The following is a 24291-nucleotide window of genomic DNA, read 5'->3' on the forward strand; positions in this document are numbered from 1 at the left end:
ATATTGCATTGTATCAAACGAATGAATATGATTAGCTAGTCTGTTCCAGCGTTACAACCAAATAAAAGAATATGAATAGCTAATATATTCCACACTCTTCTATTTTCAGTAGTAGCTAATCCTTTTCCAATGGACTAGACATTCCGCGAACCAAACGAGGCCATTACGACCCTATCAAACTACCATTTTGTTACCAAAAATCTCCCTTCGTCAGTTAAGGTCGTTAAGTCGGATGGTCAACCCTGTGAACAGTGTTGTAAACAGTACGATTGACCGTCCAACTTAACGGTCTTGACTGACGGAATGAGAGTTTTGGTAACAAAATGGTAGTTTGATGAGGTTGTAATGTAAAGTTGGTAGTTGATAGGGAAAATGGTCATCGTGTAGTAGGTCATGAGAAAAAGGATAATTTCCCTTTAAAAGATTAAGCGATGTTTTCTATTTTTTTAGGAATTTGATTGACATTTTACATAGAAATGCAATATGAATGACCCAAATTGGGCATCAAGAAAATAAAGAAAGGAAAATGGTAACCATTCAAAAATTTTGAAATTTTCAATCTCCACGTGAGGCCGCCTCTAGAAAAGACGCTTTTTCTCTGTGCATCCGGATCGACTTGGCGCTAGCGCATGAGCATTCAAATTGGCTCGTCGACGTCGTATATGAGGCTCCGAGAGCACGCAGCAAAGAGATAGCAGGATTTTGCGGAACGCTCCGAAGCTTTCTGTCTTCGGTCATGGCGTCTGGTTCGCCACGGACGCGCATCGATGAGGTCCATTTCTGATCCGATCTCACTGTTTCAAAACTAGCCTCAACGGTCGTCTTGATGCACATTCTGTATCATCTAATACTTTTTTTTTTTTTTTTTTTTCTGGGTTTAATTCGTAGTCGAAGACAACGAGAACGAAGAATAGGTTGTTTTCGAATTAAATGGTTGCATAAATAAATTTGATAAAATTGGAAAGGCTGCGAAATTTCGTCTGGTTGCTGAGAAAACTGTGCGAGAAAGAAACGAATATGGTGTGATTTAATTATGAATGCTTTTCCTTTTCGTTTCCACACTTTCTTACTAACCAAACGGTGTTCCTTTTTGTTTTCCTAGTTTCTTTGTAACCAAAAGCGGCGTAGTACTTCGTGGAAAGAATAAAATTGGAAAAAAAATTCTGGCTTTCAAATTGGGTTTGCTCTAAATTAGTAGTTTAACTACAAATTACGTTATTGAGGTAATGCCCGGTTTAATGTAACTTGTGGGTTGCTGCCCAATTTTGTGGTTGGTGTTACGGTGTGCAGTTCTTTGTTTCGAAGAAAAGGAAACCCATATCACCTGGTCTCAAGTCTGGGAGAAGCAAAATTGCTGTAAAAACTACCGTGGAAGGGTCTCCGAGTGCCAAAGGTACTCTGGACAATTGCTTGGTGACTTCAGATGATGATAAGAACTCGGCTAAGCCATCATATTCAGCTGGTGATTCTGGGCAAGATGCAGTTAAAAGGAAGTTGGCATTGGAGATTAATAATTCTTCCAAAGATGAACTTAAGTGGCCCTCGTTTTCAGAACAACTGGACTCTCAAACTTCTGAAGCAGTTGAAGCGGCTCAGAAGGAAGCATCTTTGGGATTATCTGGTATGGGTGGTGTTGCTGCAGGAGATTTTGTAAAGGGTTGCTCAACTTCTGAACAGGGTGTTGATAACTCAGAGCTCAAAAAGTTTGCTACTGACTTTTTGTCTTTATATTGTAGGTACTGTGCTATGAATTTTGGGAACCATTTTTTGTGTGCATCTTATAGATATCTGGCTTAGCATTTTTTGCCTACTTTAGAATTGTTCTTTCCACTAGTGGCATTTGGGATGAACTAGAAGTTGTGGTGCTGTTCCTTTATTTTCTATTTTTTGTTTTCTGATATTTACATTTCTGATCCTCCAAAATTTGCAGTGACTTTCAATCAAGTACAAATTCACAGTCAGAGCCGAAAGTGAATGACCAAAAGAGAAATCGTAGCCCCTCGTGCCTAGACGGGAAGGATAAAGCATGCAAGATGAGGCATTGCAATACTAACCAATCACATTTAGAAGGTGAAGTTACTGGCTCTAACAAGAAGGATCCAGAGGACATGCAGTCTGGTTTTATTGATAAATCCATGGTATCTGTTTTTAGATCTTCGAGGGAGGTAAGGTCAAGTTTAAACAACTCAGTTATGAATCTTGTAACCAGATTTTGATGGTGCACATAATCTAATATTTATGTCCATTATTGTTTTCCATGGGCAGGTTACTGATGGTAATGGTCCTATTGAGCTTCAACCATGCTTGAAAAAATGCGGCAATACTCCTAAATCATCTGTAAATATGACAGAATTCTGTACACCGGGTTCTTTGGCTGTTAAGGCATGTGTTTGTGAAACCCCCAAGTCAAGGCATGGAAGCTCCATATTTTCACCAGGAGAAGCTTTTTGGAATGAAGCAATTCAACTTGCTGATGGTTTGTGTGTTCCAATGGTTAACTTTTCTGCTCAGGCTACTGAACAAACTAATATTGTGAAGACCCAATTTCATATCATGAATTCATGCAATTTCAGAAATGGAGTCGGTCATAACAAGTCAAAGGAAACATTGGATGAGGGTGAGAATAGAGCCCGACAAATGGAACTAAGTGTGAAGCATACAAAAGATCTGGACAAAGAAGTATCCTTGCTTCCTGTTAAGCATTTGGACTTCTCATGTGAGGACAAAAATCTGGATGAAAGTACCCCACCCTGTCGTGCTGTTGATGATTCAGAATGTGCTACTCATAGAGGTGGCGACCAATCTGAATGTGGTGCTGTAGATCACAAAGGGATAGAAACTAGTAATATATTAATTCGATGTGGGAAAGCTCAGACAGATGAAGAGATACATGTGGTACAGGGGATGACTTCTGTTCTTTCAGTAACCAAGGGGAAAGTGGATATATCGTGTCCAGAAACTGATTGCATGACATCTAATTCACCAGTTAATGAAATCAAGAATTCAATTCTTAAACAGGAATCTGATGAAGCAAGTACCCCTTCAAGTTTTGTGCTGCTTGAAGATCGTTTAGATCTAAACCGTTGGCTTCCATCTGAAATATGCAGTATCTATAGAAAGAGAGGAATTTTGAAATTGTATCCTTGGCAGGTAACTTTAATCTTTTGATGAAGCCATGGCTCTGATTGCTATTAAATAAAATGATTTTGCAATTGATATGAAATTATTTCTGGTTTTAAATGGTTGCTGCAAGTGGTCAACTTGGACGTAACATATGATTAGTTTTTTCTTCTGCCTTGAGCTAATATATGTCTCTTATTGTTGCATCTCTTTTTGTGCTTTTCAATTGATTTTACCATTTATGTGATTTAGTATCATGTTGTAAGTTTAAAGCTATGTAGCAAGGGTACTTCTATATGGGAGCTCATCTTCTGTGTATCAGATATAGACACTTCTTCGATACTCCCCAATACTTATATGATATTTAAAAATTTAAAATTTAAAATTTGGATGAGTATTTGATACTTTTTGGATACTTTTGACACTTATTAGATTCACCTTTAATGTTATGATACATCAATTACCACTCTTATATTAAATAGGTGTTGCAATTGTATGTGAAAACATAAGAAGGATTTATGACCTAGGTTTACACTAGTGTTTGACTTACAAATGCTTGTGTGGTTAAACTTTTATAAGTTGCAACTATAGATCATTTAACAATAGACTACTCCTTTTGTCCCGGTTTACGTATCGTGCTTTCCTTTTTGGAATGTACCAAAAAACATGCCCACTTTCTATAAGTGGAAATTCTTACTTTTTCAATTTGTATTATACCACCAAGCCTTGAGGTCAGGTTATGACTCAAACCATCTTGAGGGAGCGCTTATGAATTCCCCATTTACGGGCCTGTATAGGCCCATACTAATTGGTGCTCCAACGGGTAAAGTACTATTATGGTTACACTTAGGTAGAGATTTCAATCTTTGGTTGCACCCCTTACCCTTTATCCCTAAAAAAAAGTCATACTATTTCAAACTAGCGCATATAAATTGAGACAAAAGAGATTATGGGTATGTTTGTTAATGTGTTTTGGGGGTATTTTTTGTTTTTGGTTTGAAAAGTGTTCTGATTGACATAAAAGTGAATACAGTTTTTTGTGTTTTGATGAGTATTTTGTGTTTTTGGTTGTTTGTTAATGTCTTTGACTTGAATATAGAAAACAAAGTTGTTAGCAAACATGGTCATGTATTTTTTTTTTTTTTTTTGATAAATAATCGACAAATATCATTAAAAGTGTAAGGCACCTTAAGTACACAAGAAGTATACAAAAGGAACACTTAGCAAAAAGAAGCAAAAAGAACAAGGAAAACCCAATCAAAGAAACCCGCAAAAGCCCATAAGGAGAAAACTACAACGAAACTACAAGAAAACCCCCATAAACTGCACACTGTGCAAAGCACAATTCTTCCCCTCAATCAACCCTCTCACAAACCAGGAGCGCAACCTAGGCTTCAACATAACACTGAAAGAACACTCTTGCTTTTACCACGGCTTGCGCAATCACCTCTTGCATCAAAGTTCAAGGAGCATTCCAAATTTCTTAGCTCCCTACTACCTTTCATACCACGTCTAGAAGGAGTAGCCAAAGCTTCATGATGGTGTTCCTCTCCAAGAACATGGCCTATGTATTTCATATTTGCAGTATCCCCGGTTTATATAACCTATTTTTTTTCAGTTTTGATTGTACTGATGTATATGTATCATATGAGATTAAAATTAGGTACCTGTATCCCTGCTTCCTAGGTTTAAAATATAACCTACATACTTTTCCATTTTTCAGGTTGAGTGCCTTCAGATGGATGGTGTTTTACAGAGAAGAAATCTAGTATATTGTGCATCTACAAGGTATTTTCCCTTGTATTTGGAATTCATCTTAAATTTTCTATCATACAATCCTCTCTTAATACTTGTGGATACCTTTTTTTTTTTTTTTTGGTTTTTAAATTCTTTTTCTTATTCTTATAGTTCTTCAAACCTATGTGAATAAATCAATATAGATGCAACTCCTTGTATGCCCCACGCAATTAGATATTGAGAAATCACAGCTAGCTAAGAAAGTTTTATGTAGAAATCATTGGTGATTCTCTCTTTTCTGTGTTCTTGATTGGGCCAATAAGCAATTTAAAGCTTCTAGCCATAATTTTTATTTCGTTAACATATACTTGATTATTTCTTAATGCATTTGAGTGTGTTTATGTTACTTTTTTTATGTTATAATTACAATTTTGTTTTTGATTCAAATATACTTTTCACTTCTGATTGCTAGTTTTTTTTTTTTTTTTGTTAAACCTTGTATGATTGGCAGTTTTAATCCATATCTACCAGAAATTTATGCTCTTATTACAAGCTTTTGTTTTTCTTTTTGTGTCTTTGTTTTTTTTTTAGATTTTTATATTTGGTATACTGAGGATGCATGTGTTGTTTAACATTGCTTCCTCTGCCACAGTGCTGGTAAAAGTTTTGTTGCTGAAATATTAATGTTGCGGCGGGTCATATCTACTGGAAAAATAGCACTACTTGTGCTTCCTTATGTATCAATCTGTACAGAAAAGGTGCTTTACTTTTTTTATTTATTTTTATTGAAATTGAATCAAGCAGATATTAATTACAGTTTCCTTAATTTATATGTATTTCTTGTCTCTGTCCTATTGGGTGCAGGCAGAACATCTGGAGGTTCTTCTTGAACCACTTGGCAAGCATGTTCGTAGTTATTATGGAAACCAAGGTGGTGGAACACTTCCTAAAGATACTTCTGTCGCTGTCTGCACAATAGAGAAAGCGAACTCTTTAATAAACAGATTGCTTGAAGAGGGTCGTCTGTCTGAAATTGGAATTATTGTGATAGATGAACTACACATGGTATTTTAGTCAGAGCTTGTGGTGGGGTTTTTAATTGACAATTTTTTTTTTTTTTTTTAAAGATGTGTTGCAAGTTTTACTTTATTTTTTATTTTTACTTTATTTTATCTCCCAAAGGCCTTTTTCCGTTTAGTTTTTCTGTTTTAGGCTTTAGGGTTTTGCTCTTTGATTGAATTACATGGTAGGTTCTCAGCATATATTCATTAACAGGTTGGTGATCCAAGAAGGGGTTATCTTTTGGAACTTATCTTGACAAAGCTTCGCTATGCAGCTGGTGAAGGCAATTCAGAGTCAAGTAGTGGAGAAAGTTCGGGTACGAGCAGTGGTAAGGCTGACCCTGCTCATGGTCTGCAAATTGTTGGAATGAGTGCTACCATGCCAAATGTGGCAGCAGTTGCTGATTGGCTTCAAGTAAGTGGAACTATAAACCATTACTCATATTATAGTCGTTCGCTTTAATCTAAAGATCTGCTAGTGGCCAATGAGCTCTTGCTCAAATTGCAACCTCCTTCCCTTGTAGAACAGGATGGAGGATGAAGTTGTGGAATCAAGATCCATCTGATGTGTATAGATTACCCCCAAAAAAAAAAAAAAAAATAGAAAAACAAAAGAGGGAAAGTGTAAAGATCTGCAAGTGCCACCATTCTTACATAAAAAGGGCGTAATGCCTGAGAAGCGTCCCAAATGCCACCTAATTGTGCTTATGTGGACATATCACTAGCCTAATACTGGTCTGGAATACAGAGGCTAAGAGCTAAAAATGGGCAATGATTTAACAATAGGCTTGAAAATTGGTCCATAGAAGCTTGACTAATATGTTACTGATTTCATTAATTATCTTAGTCCTTTTTTGTATAACCATTGTGAGCATTTAGTCCTCTCTCCTTTTCATTTATAGGCTTAAGAGTGATTGACAATTAGCTGAGTGCATAGAAGCTTACTCTAGGGTACTGTGCTTTAAATCGGACTAAAACTTATTAGCATGAGGATGTCAATGTTGTTGATTTTGACTTTCATGAAACCAAGAGTTTGTTTTGTGTGGAAGGAAATTTTGGACGCAAGTGACTCAATTTTTGGACACCTCTATCATCATTACATTTTAGGCTTTACAATGTGTTGGGAAGACCCTGCAGTTGAAAGGTTTTCTTTTAAGGTTTTCAGTTATATGTTGCCTTTAGGTTAAAGAACAGTAGGTGAGAGAAACAAACTGCCATAGGAAGCGTTGATCATGAGGTGTCTATATAGTTTCCAGCTTGCATCTATAGTTCATTTACTTTTGTTGAAATGTTTTTTCCTTCTATTTATATCAATGTTCTTGCTAGTTAAAGGTGATTAAATTATTGTGGCATCTACTTTTTACATCTTGCCTTGGGGAATGATACTAAACATTGCCAAGTAGTTGCTGTAGCATTCTTGTGTGGTTGTTTAACCTAAGATCTATTTTTCCTAACTCTGCATGCAGGCGGCATTATACCAGACAGATTTTCGACCAGTTCCATTAGAAGAATATATTAAAGTTGGTAACACTATTTATAACAAAAAAATGGACATTGTGAGAACAATCTCTAAACAATATGATCTTGGTGGTAAAGATCCAGATCATATTGTCGAACTATGTAATGAGGTAGGGACCTCTTATGATGCAAGGCTGTTTTTGGGTATTATCCTTGAATTTGAACAATTATAAGCCAAGGGAATGTATTTCAGGTTGTTCAAGAGGGTCATTCAGTGTTGATATTTTGCTCTAGTCGAAAAGGGTGTGAATCAACTGCAAGGCATGTTTCAAAGTTCCTCAGAAGATTTTCTGTTAATGTTCATAATGATGAAAGTGAGTTCGTTGATATTACTTCAGCTATTGACGCCTTGCGAAGGTGTCCTGCTGGACTGGATCCTATATTAGAAGAAACTGTGCCTTCTGGTGTTGCCTATCACCATGCTGGCCTCACGGTATTTATTTGTTTCTTTATTTATCTATCTTGTTGGGGTTATTTATTTCATTTTCCCGTGGTTTGTTCTTGCTTGCTTTCTTAATCTTTTGATTGTCTTGAAGTATTTTCTATTGTTGACTTATTGACTGTTGATACTTGTGAGACTTCCTTACTTCTAAAAGTTTGGCTGTTCATTTATTTTTTCTGTAGGTTGAGGAAAGAGAGATTGTTGAAACCTGCTATCGCAGGGGCCTTGTACGTGTCTTAACTGCTACATCTACCTTAGCCGCTGGGGTTAACCTGCCAGCTAGAAGGGTTATTTTTCGACAACCCAGGATCGGTCGTGATTTTATTGATGGAACAAGGTACAGACAGATGGCTGGTCGGGCTGGTCGGACTGGAATAGATACACAGGGGGAAAGTGTACGTTTAGTTACTTAGTTCCTTTTTTTATTTTTTTATAATTTTAGTCAGGGTACCTCTTATATCCGTGTCTTCTGGGATGATTGCTAATTGATCATGTTATTTTTAGTTTTTAATGTCAAATTAATGCTTTTTATTATCTTTATTTCCTATTATATATAAAATCTCTCTCTCTCTCTCTAGTTTTTTATATTTTATGTTTGGTGTATTTCATTGAGGAAATAAGTCACTGCTATTATATTAATTTGTTGATTTTTTTCATAATTATTTTACCTAACCAGGTATTAATTTGCAAACCGGAAGAGATCAAAAGAATTATGGGCCTTCTTAATGAAAGCTGTCCACCTTTGCATTCTTGTCTATCTGAAGATATTAATGGAATGACTCATGCTATTTTAGAAGTTGTGGCTGGCGGAATTGTCCAAACTACTGGTGATATTAATCGATATGTTAGGTGTACTCTTCTGAATTCCACCAAACCATTTCAAGATGTGGTGAAATCAGCCCAGGAATCTCTTCGATGGTTGTGCCACGGAAAATTTCTCGAATGGAATGAAGATACTAAGTTATACAGTACCACACCATTTGGACGTGCAGCTTTTGGCAGTTCTCTCAGCCCAGAAGAATCACTTGTAAAAGATTGCACCTTCTATTTTTATTATAATATATTCAATTTCCTAACCTGTTGTTTTACTGTGCAAGACGTAAGCAATCTTGGTTTGAGTAGTTGAAAAACAATTTGTTGTTGAGATTGACTATAAACTTTTGTTTGGTTTCCCAGATTGTTTTGGATGATCTTTCAAGGGCAAGAGAAGGATTTGTGCTTGCATCTGATTTGCATTTAGTTTATCTAGTAACACCAATTAACGTTGATGTTGAGCCAGATTGGGAACTGTACTACGAAAGGTTCATGGAATTACCTGCTCTTGACCAGGTAACTCTGCTTAATATAGTGGCTTCTGTGATTCCAAATGAGCATTATTAACCACTCTTTCTTGCTTTATCTTTGGATCTTCTGCTTCTTATTGAATACTGCCTTCTGCAATTCTGAATGAGTACTTCATTATGAACCAACCTTTTGTGGTTAATATTTTGGAATATTATTAGAGATTGTTTGGAGTTCCATTGGTTGCTTTGTGAGAGAAGGGATGCTTCCTAACATCTCTTGGGGGCAAGGCTCGAGTTCTACTATGATTTTGTTTTATGCTTCCATTTTTAGCATTATAGAAAGCTGACCTCAAGGGCCGATTGGCGTCATGAATGCCATTAGGATTTTGAAACTCTGATCTTTTTAAATGAATTTCTCTTGGCACATTAAAAAAATTGTTGATATTTTTAGGAGCAGTTGTAGATTTACCAAATGGTAGAAATAAATATGAAGTAGGTTTCTTTCTTCATTAATTCATGTTCATGTTTGTACCTCATTGATATTGAAATTGAACTAATAACTTTTACTAAATTTTAATGTGATTTATTCCCTACCTATAATTTTCATTTTTTCATTCAAAAGTTATAATTAATAATCATGTGTATGCAGTTCTCTGTGGATCTTAATATTTTGAATCAATTTCTTTCCTTTCCCTAATGCGTAAAATGCAGTCAGTTGGCAACCGAGTTGGAGTAGTAGAACCGTTTCTGATGCGCATGGCACATGGAGCACCTATGCGCGCTTCAAACCAGTCAAGGGACAATATGAAGGGGTTGCATGGCAAATGTGAAAACCGACTTGGGATCAGAAACAGTACTATGCTGTCAGATGATCAAAAACTTCGAGTGTGTAAACGTTTCAATGTTGCACTCATCTTATCAAGACTAGTGCAGGTGTCTTTCTAATATATTTCTTAATTTTCCTCAATCTTTGTACATAACCAACCACAATATTATGTATTGCATGCTTTTTTATTTATTGAATATCCTCAATGTGAATGAGACTTGGGGTAACTTGCAATCCTATCTTCTGGCCTATCTTCCCAGCTTTTATATGGATTGCGTGTCTATTGGTTTCACCACCTAGATATGACTCCAATTCCTCTTTATAAGGGGGCTTTGTTCATACATGATTTGTTTTTGTTTTTTTTTTTGCGTTCCCTACCTTGCTTACATTTTCTCAAATCTGGGATGAAGGAAGTTCCTGTGGCTGAGGTTTGTGAAGCTTTTAAAGTGGCTAGAGGAATGGTTCAAGCCTTGCAAGAGAATGCTGGAAGGTTTGCATCTATGGTTTCTGTGTTCTGTGAAAGGCTTGGGTGGCATGATCTCGAAGGTTTAGTTGCCAAATTCCAAAATCGCGTTTCATTCGGAGTGAGAGCAGAAATTGTAGAGCTTACTACTATTCCATATGTTAAGGTACTTCTATTAGTGAAATGTCGTTCCGTTGATGTCTTGAGGAGAACCTCACCAGTGGCTTCTGTAATAATCTGGGATGGGTTGTTTCCTTTATTTGGCCTTTGGAGCTTTCTGTAAGTAATGAAGGATTGACTGTTTCTATCATTTGACTTTAGGGTTCTCGAGCAAGAGCACTCTACAAAGCTGGCTTGCGTACACCTCTCGCAATTGCAGAAGCTTCCGTTCCTGAAATTGTCAAAGCTCTTTTTGAATCTTCTTCATGGGCTGGACAAGGTGATACTTCAGAGATTTTTCGTATATGACTTTGGTTAATACTTATAATTACAAGTGATGCATGAGAATATCTTTGTTCTCTCCTGAATTTCAAACCAAGAATGTTCTAGACAATAAACTGTATATGATTTGTGGGTATTAATGCTTAACATAGCTGTCATAGAGTCTGGTTATTGGAAAATTTCTTTGGGAAGTTTCATATATCACATAATTTGCCAATCAAAAACTCTAAAAAACGTTACTTTCATGATTATTGTCAGCATTTTTCACATATAGAAAGCAAGTATAATCTTGGTATTCTACCATGACAACGGTCTTACATGCTGTTGCACTTTTAAGTCTTTCTTTGAAGGAATAGATGATTTACACTCTCCACATTTCTTACACAAACAGCACCACTAGACCACAATAATGTTCCTTTTCTGTAAATTATCCAAAACTCAGATTTTCTCTAAAGCTAAAGTTCACGCAAAGAACACCATTCTTGAGGCTCCAAGGAATGTAATAAATAAAAAGACGGTACGCAAGATTTTTGTTGACGAATTTTTGAAGAACTCTTCAAAAGAAAAACACTCCAGGAGCAATCAGCCACAAACAAATTCCCATATAAAAAAAGTTTTACAACCTATTTAAGTACTCACAAATCCTTTGTAGACTCAAAACTGTAAAAAAGGTTACTTTCATGATTATTGTCAGCCTTTTTCACATGTCGAAAGCAAGTATAATCTTGGTATTCTACCATGACAACGGTCTTACATGCTGTTGCACTTTTAAGTCTTTCTTTGAAGGAATAGATGATTTAGACTCCCCACATTTCTTACACAAACAGCACCACTAGACCACAATAATGTTCCTTTTCCATAAATTATCCAAAGCTCAGATTTTCTCTAATGCTAAAGTCCACACAAAGAACACCATTCTCGAGGCTCCAAGGAATGTAATAAGTAAAAAGACGGTACGCAAGATTTTTGTTGACGAATTTTTGAAGAACTCGTCAAAAGAAAAACACTCCAGGAGCAATCAGCCACAAACAAATTCCCATATAAAAAAAGTTTTACAACCTATTTAAGTACTCACAAATCCTTTGTAGACTCAAAGCTTGGCATGTAATCCCACAAGTGACACACTTGATCTCCGCTCCAAAGTGGCTCCAGAACTTTGGCTTTCTTCTATAGTGACCTTCCATGAACAAACTCATTCAATCTTCGAAACTCCAGCTCATATGAACTCACTTGCCAAACCCCAACTATCAGAAGAGGATTTAAAATTTTATTGTGGTTTGGGAACAAGGAGAGAAGCAAGAATGAAAGTTTAGGCTCAAGAAGAAAATAAGCTTTCTCTTTAGAGTTTCAAGATTACCTCTCCTTACCTCAAAAGTTGTGCAATACTTGTTTATTTGGGTAGGGCAACATATGGTCATTAAATAGGGAATCCAATTTAAAAAGAATTAAATTTTTGTAAACTTGCTTGAGCGGCTGACACGTGATGGTCGAGCAAAGATTCTGTTTTTGTCTGGTGTAACCTCTGAACTTGCACAGTCGAGTGTGACTCGAGTGAGTCTTCATAATGTGCAAGTCTGAACCCAATTTTGAATCGGACTAAACTCTAACTCAACCACTATTCAATTAAATCCCAATTGACCCATATTTTGACACTTGGATTTGCCAATTCGAATACAAAACCTAACAAGGTCAACATTTGCGAAAATGTTTTTTATGGGTCCACTTAAGAAAATTATTGGAATGGGTTGTGTTTTCAAAGAAACGAATACTAAATATGCTTATTATGAAAAAAAAAAAAAAAAAAAGAGAGCACTTGAGTGGCCACCCTCAGTGGAGGATGCCACCCCTATCCGGCTGGGGTGGCCGAGTAGCCACCCCTCTCCTCCATTGGGGGTGGCTTTGCAACTACCTCTCTCTCTCTCTCTCATAATTTAGAAATAATAAGTTAGTCCATTCACCTGAAAAATTGAGCACTTGTTTTCTCAAAATATTCCTATGAAAAGGTGTGAAGAGATTTCTAAAAAGTGTGTCGTGTTTTGTTTTTTGAAAATGTGTTTTGTGTTTTGAAAATTGAATTGCTTGTTAAATGGTTTTTAGAGAAGTGTGTTTTTAGGTTTGAAAAGAGAAAAGACTTTTTGAAACTGTTTCCAAACATAGCCATAAATGCTCTCTGTGTTTTTGGCTCCACAGCTGTTTGTACTATAGTTGTTTCTGTTCCCAGTATGATTAAATATTTTCAAGTAGATGCCTTTTGTAATGCATGGGTTATTAGTGCTGGTAGATTTTATGCTTTATGAGACTGCATGCTGTTATCCTTCATTTCCTGCTTCCAGTTAAGTTTGTTCTCATGTAATTGATCTTCGGTTGAAAATTATAATGCATTTATTACTGGTTTTTCATATCTTTTAATACTGGCAAGTGTGCAATATAACTGTTAGAAGGTTCGGCACAAAGACGCGTACAACTTGGAGTGGCCAAGAAGATAAAGAGTGGTGCACGCAAAATTGTTCTTGATAAAGCTGAAGAAGCAAGGATTGTTGCCTTCTCAGCTTTTAAATCACTCGGATTCGATGTTCCACACTTTTCTCAACCCATACTGTCAACTGCCACTGGTGATCACGTCAGGAAAGGAGCTGCAACTATATCTTTTGGAGATGGCACTAGTAGTAGCTTTGTTAATGTAGAGCACGTGACGCCTGCTTCTACTAACCCATCCACTGATGAAAATGAGAGTTCTGATAAGGTTGCTTCAGAAAGTGAGGGAGAGAAGTTTATGAGAACACCAGATATGGTTTTAGTGGCTCCAGCAGAAGTAAACTCAACAACTGCAATGTACTGTAACTTTGGTGCTGTAAGTTCTGGGGTACTAGTTGAAGGGTCTGTAACCAGTAGTGCTGAGCTGAATGCTACTGTTGCTAATGCCAAAAGTGCAGATATGACTTGCACTATTCAGTTACAAAGACCTGGTGACGGAATTGGGTATCTTGATTGTGGAGTGCAGGAACCACACAACAGGCAAAATTTGTGTGTTGTCAATAAGGAAAGTGCTTGTGCGAAAGGCCCTATCAATGCAATTCATACGCCTGGCGGATTTGATTCCTTCTTGGACCTCTGGGAGACTGCACCGGAATTCTATTTTGATGTCCATTACAACAAACGATTGGAAGTAAACGCTGTTGCCCCCTTTGAAATACACGGCATGGCCATTTGTTGGGAAAGTTCTCCTGTCTACTATGTCAATCTTCCCAAGGATCTACTGTGGTCTGACAACAGAAGAGATGATTACTTGTCCTTGTGTACATCTGGTGATAAGAGTACTTCACCTCATGAGCATTGGCTGGAGATAGTTCGAAAAAGATGGAATAGGATTGGTAAAATGCTAGGGAAAAGAAATGTTAGAAAATTTACTTGGAACCTAAAAGTTCAGATTCAGGTTCTTAAAAGTCCTGCAGTTTCAGTTAAGAAATTTGGTTTAGATCTTGCTGGGAAAAATTTAGGTCTTGAACTCATAGACAACTCATACTCACTGTTGTCTCCAGTTCATATAAAAGATGGAATTGACATGTGCATTGTGGCATGGATTCTTTGGCCTGATGAGGAGAGAAGCTCTAACCCAAACCTGGAGAAGGTAATTAGGAGAATCTTATTGACCAGTTTGGGGTTAATATCTAGCATGTGTAGTGTGTTTTTGAAACAGATGGGGTTTTTAATTATTACAATGCTGAAAATTATGGCAAAATGACTTCTAAAGTTTTTGAAATCTTGTCATTTAGTTAATAGTATTATGGTGTTCTGCATTTCTCAAACTGCCTTATGATGCTATACTAATGCTTAAAATAGGAAGTTAAGAAACGGTTATCCAGCGAGGCTGCGGCAACTGCTAATCAGAGTGGCAGGTGGAAGAATCAGATGCGAAGAGCTGCACATAACGGGTGCTGCCGCCGGGTTGCACAAACACGAGCCTTATGTTCTGTACTCTGGAAGTTGCTTATTTCTGAAGATCTTATTGAAGCCCTTATGAATATAGAAATCCCATTGGTAAGTTATCTTACGCTCTCTACGATAAAATTCTAGAGTTGTATGATCTGGGGCATTCAGACTTTCTGATGGCTCCATCTTATGTATACATGGAAATGGAGGGGATAATGAGAAAAATTTTGGAGCATGTCAATAGCGCCATTCCTCTTTTTCTTCCTTCTTTATATTTTCAATCTATTTTTTTCTTCCTTGATGAATCTCTTGAGCATGACTTCTCTTCTTCCCCTTTTTCCATTTATTTTTTGGCCTTTTTAAAATCTCTTAAGCATGGCTTCTCTTTTGGTCGTGTTCTTCTTTCCCTTTAATATATATTTGTTTGATTCTTTTTCAGCCCTGACAAATATCTTAAGTGTGAAAACCTGCCTTGGCCATGTAGGGTTTGGGATTCAGAAGAAAGTCCCTGTTCTTCCAAACCATTGACCCAATATTTAGAAATGATGCACTTTTCAACTGGTTGGATGCTTAAAGCATTTTAAAATTCATATGCTTGTATATATGTGTTAGGTTAATGTTCTTGCCGACATGGAGCTTTGGGGAATAGGTGTCGACATGGAAGGATGCCTTCAGGCACGTAATGTGTTGGGGAAAAAGCTTAGACATCTTGAGAAGGAAGCTCATAAGCTGGCTGGCATGACATTTTCATTATATACGGCAGCAGATATTGCAAATGTGCTGTATGGACACTTGAAGCTGCCCATACCAGAGGGGTATGACAAGGGAAAGCAACATCCAAGTACTGACAAGCATTGCTTGGATATATTAAGGTATTGAGAGGGATTTCTTGTGCTTGTTATAGATCATTACTCATCTTAAAGTGAATTCATATGCTTGTTGGATCATTCAATATTTTATGCTCCCTCGATCTTGTATACTGATCAACACAAAAATGGTAAAAAGAGCCTCCATCTTATAGAGATTTTCCTCTTGGAAGAAGAAAACATTTTAAGGAGATAGTTTTTACTTCACATTTCCAATATTACACTTTTGTTTCTTTCGAATTGTTGAATTAAAGTGATTCCTAAAACAGTGAAAGTGGCCCTTTTGCGTAGCGTGGTAATTTCGATAATTGATTTTTTTGAAATGGAGAAACATTATGGGACTACCCAAAAATGGGAAGTAAAATCTATATAGGGTGGAGGCTGTATACCAAGTAACTATTTGAAGTCTCTGCGGCAAAGTTCATGTTTACTTGTGATAGTGTAAGTTAACTTTTCTGATGAGCAGTCTTTCACGTGTCAATGTGTATTTGGAAAATGCTTACATCAGCTATACTAAACAACCACGTCATTGTTCGTAATGATGCGTATGAATTTTAATTGTACATGTTTTATTATTATTTAGGATATACATGATTTGAATTCCTAGTGGTCCAGATCTTCCACCCTATGTTATAATCTTTTGGTAAAGTAGGGTATCTTCCTAAGGCCACGGTATCTCCAGAATGGCATGGTATCTTGAGAAGGCCACAAGCTTGAAGTTATTAATACAGTAGACTTTTTGGTCAATTGTTTGCCTTAAAATATGCTTGAGTATTACTCTGTTGAAGCGGTTTCTAGGAACAGCAGGTATAGCTGCATTTTTCAAGGAAGTCAAATTCATTAGATTTCTGTAAAAACCTTTTTTCTTGACAATTTCCCTGGAATATGTGCAATTATTTTGGGCATGTATATTGTTTCTCTTCCTTCAATTAAAAATAAGAAAGTTTTTCCTTATGTTGCAAAGTTTGGTTTTGCAAGGATAGTAAAGAAAACTAACAGCAATTATCAGATTGTAAATTATTAGTTGAAGGAAAAGATTTGTAAAACAGTTACGGCTATGCTATGCTGTATAAAAAATGTTACGGAATAAAGCAACAACAGACTCAAAAGTTAGATGTAGCAAAATTGGGGAGGTTGAGACAGTTGAGTGTTAATATCATTGAAAGTGAGAGAAGTGAATGTGTCCTATAAATGATAGATGTGGCAGCAAACAATAAGAGGGAATGCTTTCTAAGATGTTTTCCATGTGCAAGGAATAACTTTCAGTACAACAATACTGTGTATTGAGGATAACTTCTATAAGGAGCTGATGTAAAGTAGCTCCTTTGTGCCCACCAAAAGGAATCTGCCACATATGATTATTGCACAAAATCAAATAAGCGCCAAAACGCTAGATTATATAGGTTTTATCATTTTTTTTTTCTAAGATTGTGCAGGGGGCTGGGGTGGCCGCAACCAACCCAGTCCATCTGGGCGTGGCTGCGCGACCACCTCCGCCATTTGGGGTGGCTCACTGGCTAACCCAGCCCCTCTACACAATCTTAAAAAAAAAAAAAAAAAAAATTGAAAAAAACCTATATGAATCTAGTGTTTTGGTGCTTATTTGATTTGGTGCAATAATCCTATGTGGCAGATTCCTATTGGTAGGCACAAAGGAGTTGGTTTACACCAGCTCCTTATAGAAGTTATCCTCCTGAGTATTTCATTGAGTGGAAGGCATCCAAAAGTCAAAGAGGAAATTTGAAAAGAGTGCAGGTTGTAGCTGAGAAACGATATGATTGCCTAGGAGACAAAAACTCATATGGTTAGCCCCAAGTCCTTGGGATGAAGACTTTGTTAAAGTTAGATTTAGGTCATAGAAGTCCAAGTCCTTTAGTCCTTCCTCATGGTTGGTCCAACAAGCACGGATAATTGTTGAAACTAATATCTTCCCTAAAGATTTTAATTCTTAAATGGATTAGGTTGCAGTGCAGTTGTTGAAGTTGTATTATCTTCTTTTAAGTCTTTCAAACTTTTTGCTGCTTTATATAATGCATTGCTGTGCTTGTTGATGTGGAAAAGGTTATGGCTGATGTAAAGAAAAAAAAAAAATTACCAGTGAATATATCATTCAGGTTTGTGTGTTCAGGTGCATGCTCATTATGCCAGTTAATGCCTTTTGCTTTTAAGTTAGCCCACAATGTTTATGGAAGCAATCCCTCGAATCCCCTCCACCTCTCCCCCTCCTTTCCATTTGTATTAAAAGCGGAAAAGACCCTTCCTCTTCCTAGTTTCCCCCTATGTATTGCTTAGAAAAACAAAAGCAAGTCCATTTGATAGCTGGCTTTAAAGTAATTTTTTTCCTTGTCCGATAATTTTCGCATTCTAAGATGGAGTAGATATAACTGAGAAAGCACATACCGGAGCCTTATGATCTACAATATATGGTTTTTTTGGATTCTATAATTACCACTCTGCCTGCAAGTCATAAACCTCTTTATTTCTGTATATTGTTGTGTGCATTGCATTCTGCATAGTTTTTCCTCGGTCATTCTCATATTTTCCAAGCTACTGCTTACTAACTGTATTTGGTTTCATTTCAGGCATGAGCATCCTATTATTCCAGTCATTAAAGAACACCGTACATTGGCAAAGCTCCTGAACTGCACGTTGGGATCAATTTGTTCACTGGCTAGGCTATCAATGCGGACACAGAAGTACACACTTCATGGTCATTGGCTCCAAACGTCAACGGCAACTGGTCGGCTTTCAATGGAGGAACCTAATCTTCAGGTTTGATTTCTTCTCTTGTCATATTTATCTTTTTTCATGCTAAAGTTGAATTCAAATATTAGTGTAATGAACTATTATTATTATCTATTATTTTCGTCATCATTATTTTTTGAGTTATGCAGTGTGTTGAGCATGAGGTTGACTTCAAAATGAACAAGGACAAAAACTGTGGTGATGCTAATGCTGATCATTACAAAATTAATGCTCGTGATTTCTTTGTTCCTACACAGGTATAAGCATTTATGATTGGATACATACCAAAATGCTCCTCAAATAATTTATTTTTGATAAGTAACTCAAATAAATTTTGGATTGAATAAGCCAAAGAGTGTTTCTGTAATTGATAACCTGGAAACAAATCCTTCACCAAAGAGCCTGATCATTAGCTTCTTATCCAGAGCAATGAAAATGATGATGCAAGCTGGACAAAAGTGCACCATTATCACCTTCTCTCGCTCGCTCTCTCTCTGTTTTTTTTTCCTTCCCACTGTGGCTCTCTACCTGGGAGAGTAAGCTAGACTTCCCTTATTGCCTGTACTATAGCGACCAAGCTTTTTTGCCAAGGGATAGTGTAGAAAAGCAAGATTTGTGTTTGTCGTTGAATTTGGAATCTAGTTGATCTTTCCGTTACACAATATATTGATGACCATTGCTTTGTAGGAATTCCCTAAACCAGGATTTCTTTAATTTATCTGAGTCATTTATGTTTTCCTTTAATGATTCCACCCAATATATGGAAGAGACAGAGGTTGATAGCATTTTTGATTTTTTTTTTCCTTTTTAGTAACTATAGGATGAAGATTAGTGCCTAAGGCATAAATTCACCAAAGTTCCATCCAGTTTCTCCGTGAATGAGACTGAAACATTTAGCTGAAGTTGCATTTCCAAAAGCAAGCAGCTTAAGTGAGGCTGTAAGAGGGGGAGGGAAGGTAGTGTTAGCCTGGGAGCTTAGGTGAGGAAGGAAGGGACATTATAGCATGAAGGATTTGTCTTTTTATTTATTTATTTATTTTTTCTATTTGTTTTTATTATTTGTTTTTAATTTTTTAATTTTTACTGTATTGGAAGTTGCTTTATTGTATACATTATTGTAGCTGAGTTGAAGTTGGAGCTTATAGCATGAAGGATATTTCCTTTGGGCTTTTCAGATGCATATGTTTTTGTGGTTCATATTAGGGCAACTATTATTTTGGGGATCTTTTTATTTATTTTTATTGTACAGTAAATTGCTCTACTGTATGCATTACAACTTAGATCACTAGCAATAGATACCCTAAAGCCTCATTTTTTTTACTATACATAGGGAAAACCTAAAAAAAAAAAAAAAACCACAAATAGCAACATGCAGCAGATACCCTATAGCTTTTCTAAACCATTGGGTAGCACTGTAGCTATCCAATACTTTATTACATTTGATAAAAAATCGTTCTCTCTCTTCTCATACCTCCCTACACATGCAATCCCTTATTCTCTTTCGTTCAAGCAGATTCCCCCTTCCCCCTTTCCCCTTCCCATTTGGTGGAAAAAAAAGATTGCCTGAGGTGGAGTCACTGGAGGTGGAGCGGCCGGGGGAGAAGTTACAGGAGGAGGTGAGGCAGGAGGCGGAGAGCTGAGTGGCAATTGAGAGCAGCGAGGATGATAAGAGATTGGGGCTGGGAGTTGTGCGATCAGGGAGGAGGTAGTTGGGGTTCTGCGGTTGCCGGCCTTAGCGCGGCTGCTCGACCATTGCACAGGATGCCCGTCAGGTCATGGTGAATTTCTACATAGAGAGAGAGAGAGATACAGGAAGAAAGAGTGAGGGAGGAGGTTTTGGTGATGGTGTGGGGCGGTGGCTACCGCGACTACCATGGGTGGCCTTTGTTGGCCATCTTGGACGGTCGTGTGGCACCTAGTGGTCTGGCTGTAAGTGACCCAAAAACTCATGTTGGGTTATTGAATGATTTTTATTTGGTGTTGATTTGGATTTGTTGGAGTCTTTGAATTTGGTTTTTGGATCTTTTGATTTGGCTGTAGCTTCGGTTGATGGTTGTGGGTGTTTTTGTTTGGAATGGAGTGGTGTTCAGATGAGAAGAATAAGAATAATATATATATATATATATATATATATATATATATATATATATATATATAATGAAAAAGTATATATATATATAATGAAAAAGTATAGAAATAATATTTGTGTATTTGAATAGGAAGCAAAACGTAGTTTAGTTGTCTAAATTTAAGAAAAATTAAAGGGAAGCTGTTGTTAGAACATCTAGTCATTGGCTTTAGCAGGGGATGTCCTTGGTAGTCTTTCTGATGGCATGCATGGCTCAAGTGGCATTAAATGTCACTTGCTACTGTGCCAGAAGGAATATGGCACCCCCACATTTATTGGTTCCGATATGGTTCTTCTAGAAATATGGCTGACAACATTGGGATTGGGATTTGACTCATACGGTGCTTCGGGGGCTTACCGATTTTCCCACAGTCGTGGAGTTGACATTATAGAGCCTATTTGGATCTTAGGTGATTAGGGAGAGGACCATTATTGCATGAAGGGTTTGTCCTTTAGAATTTTCGGACACATTTGATTTTGCAGGTTTTAGAAATGAAACAGTTATTTATGGGGAATTTTTTGTTTCTATTTATTTACTTTTACTCTATTGGAAGTTGCTCTATAGTATACATTATTTTCTCTATTTGTTTTCGGGTTGGAGAAAGCGATTTTTTTTTTTTTTTGGGGTGGAGGGGATTTCTAACTGCTAAAGTCAATGTTATATTCTGGTTGAGTCAATTCCTAATTTTATTGCAGGACAACTGGTTATTGTTAGCAGCCGATTATTCTCAAATAGAGCTGAGGCTGATGGCACATTTTTCTAAAGACTCCTCATTAATTAAACTTCTCAGTACGCGTCATGGTGATGTTTTTACTATGATAGCTGCAAGATGGACTGGGAAACCAGATGATTGTGTTGACTCGAATGAACGAGACCAGACCAAGAGGCTAGTGTATGGCATTCTTTATGGAATGGGTGCAAACACCCTTGCAGAACAACTACGTTGCAGCTCGGATGAAGCCGCAGAAAAAATCCGAAGCTTCAAAAGCTCTTTTCCTGGTGTTGCTTCTTGGCTGCATGAAGCCATTGCATCTTGCCGTCAGAAAGGGTGAGGATATTTTATAGTTATCTTCTTGAACATTGTCATTTACCACTCTCTCTCAAAAATGGATAGATGTCATGCAAGCAATGGAGTGTGGGAATTTAGAAGTCTCTTTTTTTGTTTTTCACTTAGGGACTATCCAATCTCTTATTCTCTCTTGAGATCTTCTTGTTCACTACTCTTTTCCTTCTTTTAAATCAATGATTTTGAAAGGATCAAAAGGATCGATACCTTATTTTAATCTCTTATTTATCAAACAGTAACAAAGGTTCTTTTGTTTATCATTTGCCTTGTAGCTGACATAACTGTTTTGTCTAATGGTGCACTTTTTTCAAAATTATCATTCTTTTTGCATTACAGAAGCTGTTACTCATCTAAGTCCACTTGTGATCTAGATATGTAGAAACCCTCAAGGGAAGAAAGCGTTTTTTGTCAAAAATTAAATTTGGGAACAGTAAGGAAAGATCAAAAGCCCAGAGACAAGCTGTGAATTCTATTTGTCAGGTAAAACTCTTTTCCTTTGTGATGAGGGTGGGTATGGTTGTTCAAATGTAGCATAGAGTTCCAATATTAATGTATTGATATTTGCTCTTTTATAGGGATCTGCTGCTGACATTATTAAGATTGCAATGATAAATATTTACTCTGTGATTGTCGAAGGAGTTGATAGGCCAGATTGTAGTTCACTTGTGACAAAATTTCAAATCCTCAAAGGTCGCTGCCGAATCATATTGCAGGTCACTTGGGAAAACTGCTTATTTTTTCGTTCTCCAATTTTTTTTATTCTTTCATCCTTTCAAGCTCAAATGCCATAATTTATGAATACTTAAATAAAAAATAAATATGGAAGTTTATCCTTTGAGCTTTGTTAATGTAGTGGGCTTTTTCTCTTATGGTGCAATATGTGTTGCGTGAAAATTGATGGATGCTCTGTGATTGTTATCCAGGTACATGATGAATTAGTACTGGAAGTTGATCCTTCCTTGATAAAGGAAGCTGCATTATTGTTGCAAATGAGCATGGAAAATGCAGCCTTGCTTCTTGGTATATGTTTAGTATTTATAGTTCACATTCTTTATATTCTGAGAGTTTGCACTTTCTGTATTTTATCTCATTATTTGTTTTTCAGTTCCTTTGCATGTCAAACTGAAAGTGGGAAAAACGTGGGGTTCTTTGGAACCTTTCCAAGCTATTGGGCCTGAATCGTAAATTAGTGGGGAGTTGTTTTATTCTAGGCAAAGGAAAAAAAGAAGTGTTCCATGATACTGAACAGTGATGATAGATGGAAGTTTAAAGCAGTCTATGTAAGTTTTGATTACTGAGTTAACTGCCAAACTGTACTTAAAATTATGTAGCGACGCGTTATGCCCTCAGATGTTCTGATGTCAAATTGAACTTTTTCAGGGAAGCAGTCTTATCTGTTCAGGTTATGCAATGCATTCCATGTGGAAGCGGAGTTAGGATTGCATCAATTGAGTTAACAATTTTGCAATTATTATTGCCTTTGGTCGAAGATTTGCTTTGAAAGAAGAAATTTGAGAGGCTTGAGCGTCACTTGTCCCTAGTAGACAGGCTAATGAGCCCATTCTCTCATTAAATACTGCATCAGTTAGTGCATTTCTACAATGGCATCCATAAATTACCTTTATTTGCTATGGAAATCTGCATCTAGAAATACTGCAGAGGCAAAATGGGTGTCAGGGAGTTAAGGGACCCCATTCCAACTCAAACGAGGGCTAGGCAAAACATTAAAGATAATTTGAATCCCTTTTACCTGTGGGAAGGCAGAGGTTGATTCCTTGGATGGCAACAAAAGATCATTTGCTTACTGGGGAGATTTGGGATATATAGCTACCGATATGTCTTTTGTTCTTTGTTCACAATCACGTGGAGCTCTTAAGGCATCTTCTCTTTCTCTTGGATTGCTCATAGTCTGTAAATATTTGGAGCCAAATCCTCTGCATAAAATGGCTAGTGAGAACTGAGAAGGATTGTTGGCAGTTGGATTCAGCTGTGAGACACATATTAGAGGTAATCTGCCCTCATTATTCACAGGAGTTTTTGATTTTCCTGGCAATCGAGGCTTGTAAGCATCGGCAAAAGGTTTTGTATTGTTTCTGTTGAATGAGTTATTTTCAGAACGGCTGTATTTTTCATTCTCTGTTTTGCTAACAAAACTTCTAATGTCTCTGGGTGCAAACATTTGCTGTTCATCTAAACGGGCTTTAAAGATGTATTCTCTGGGTACAAAACTGCTAAGCTTACAAAATATTTTAGAAGAAAAATTCTTCTAAGTGATGTGGCACGACATAATCGAGAAGGAGATGAATTCAAATTTTGAGAAACTCAATAATGTTATGCCACGTCACTTTATAAGAATTTTTTTTTTCTTTTTTTTTGGTTGTAAAATATTTTGTAAGCTTAGTATTTCTCTTTTGTAATAACATTAGTGTCATAACTTGCCAACTTGGTGAATAGTTTATACTATATTACTACATTTATTATTTTCCTTTTTTTTTTTTTTTTTTCTTCGAGTTTTCAAAGATTGATTACTTAAAAGAATTGAAAAGTTAAAATGGAATTGTCAGGTTAAATTACTTTTTTTTTTTTTTTTGTAAATTTATTTTTAGTTTTTATGTAATTTGATGGTGTACAAGTATACATTTAAGTATTTAACTTTTGAGGAGT

At 36.7% G+C, this 24291-nt stretch overlaps 1 protein-coding gene across 5 annotated transcripts; it reads left to right on the top strand.

Moving 5' to 3' along the window:
- Positions 1-587: 587 nt before the first annotated feature.
- LOC132190002 (helicase and polymerase-containing protein TEBICHI) lies at positions 588-23944 on the top strand. 5 transcript variants are annotated; one of them, XM_059604865.1, is made up of 27 exons: positions 588-772; positions 1291-1736; positions 1931-2165; positions 2266-3150; positions 4844-4908; positions 5510-5615; positions 5722-5922; positions 6133-6333; positions 7385-7546; positions 7630-7869; positions 8061-8273; positions 8555-8905; positions 9055-9207; positions 9873-10094; positions 10398-10616; positions 10772-10889; positions 13330-14519; positions 14732-14929; positions 15434-15693; positions 18270-18459; positions 18582-18689; positions 21257-21609; positions 21999-22107; positions 22203-22340; positions 22551-22647; positions 22733-22907; positions 23008-23944. In XM_059604865.1, exons 1-26 carry the CDS (start codon positions 737-739, stop codon positions 22810-22812), a joined length of 6576 nt encoding a protein of 2191 aa, XP_059460848.1. In that variant the 5' UTR covers positions 588-736; the 3' UTR covers positions 22813-22907; positions 23008-23944. The 5 variants fall into 5 exon arrangements, with proteins under 5 accessions (XP_059460848.1, XP_059460849.1, XP_059460851.1 ...); XM_059604866.1 differs by having other exon boundaries at positions 13333-14519; XM_059604868.1 differs by lacking the exons at positions 22203-22340; positions 22551-22647; positions 22733-22907; positions 23008-23944 and having other exon boundaries at positions 21964-22025.
- The last annotated feature ends 347 nt before the right edge of the window (positions 23945-24291 follow it).

This window comes from Corylus avellana, chromosome ca8 (assembly GCF_901000735.1).
Source record: "Corylus avellana chromosome ca8, CavTom2PMs-1.0".
Lineage (NCBI taxonomy): Eukaryota > Viridiplantae > Streptophyta > Magnoliopsida > Fagales > Betulaceae > Corylus > Corylus avellana.

Bases quoted from the DNA above. Each gene is read 5' to 3' on its own strand.
- LOC132190002 (XM_059604865.1), top strand. From the start codon at position 737: ATGGCGTCTGGTTCGCCACGGACGCGCATCGATGAG. The intron at 1,737-1,930 runs GTACTGTGCTAT...CAAAATTTGCAG, and splicing joins TTTTTGTCTTTATATTGTAG to TGACTTTCAATCAAGTACAA. The intron at 9,208-9,872 runs GTAACTCTGCTT...CGTAAAATGCAG, and splicing joins AATTACCTGCTCTTGACCAG to TCAGTTGGCAACCGAGTTGG.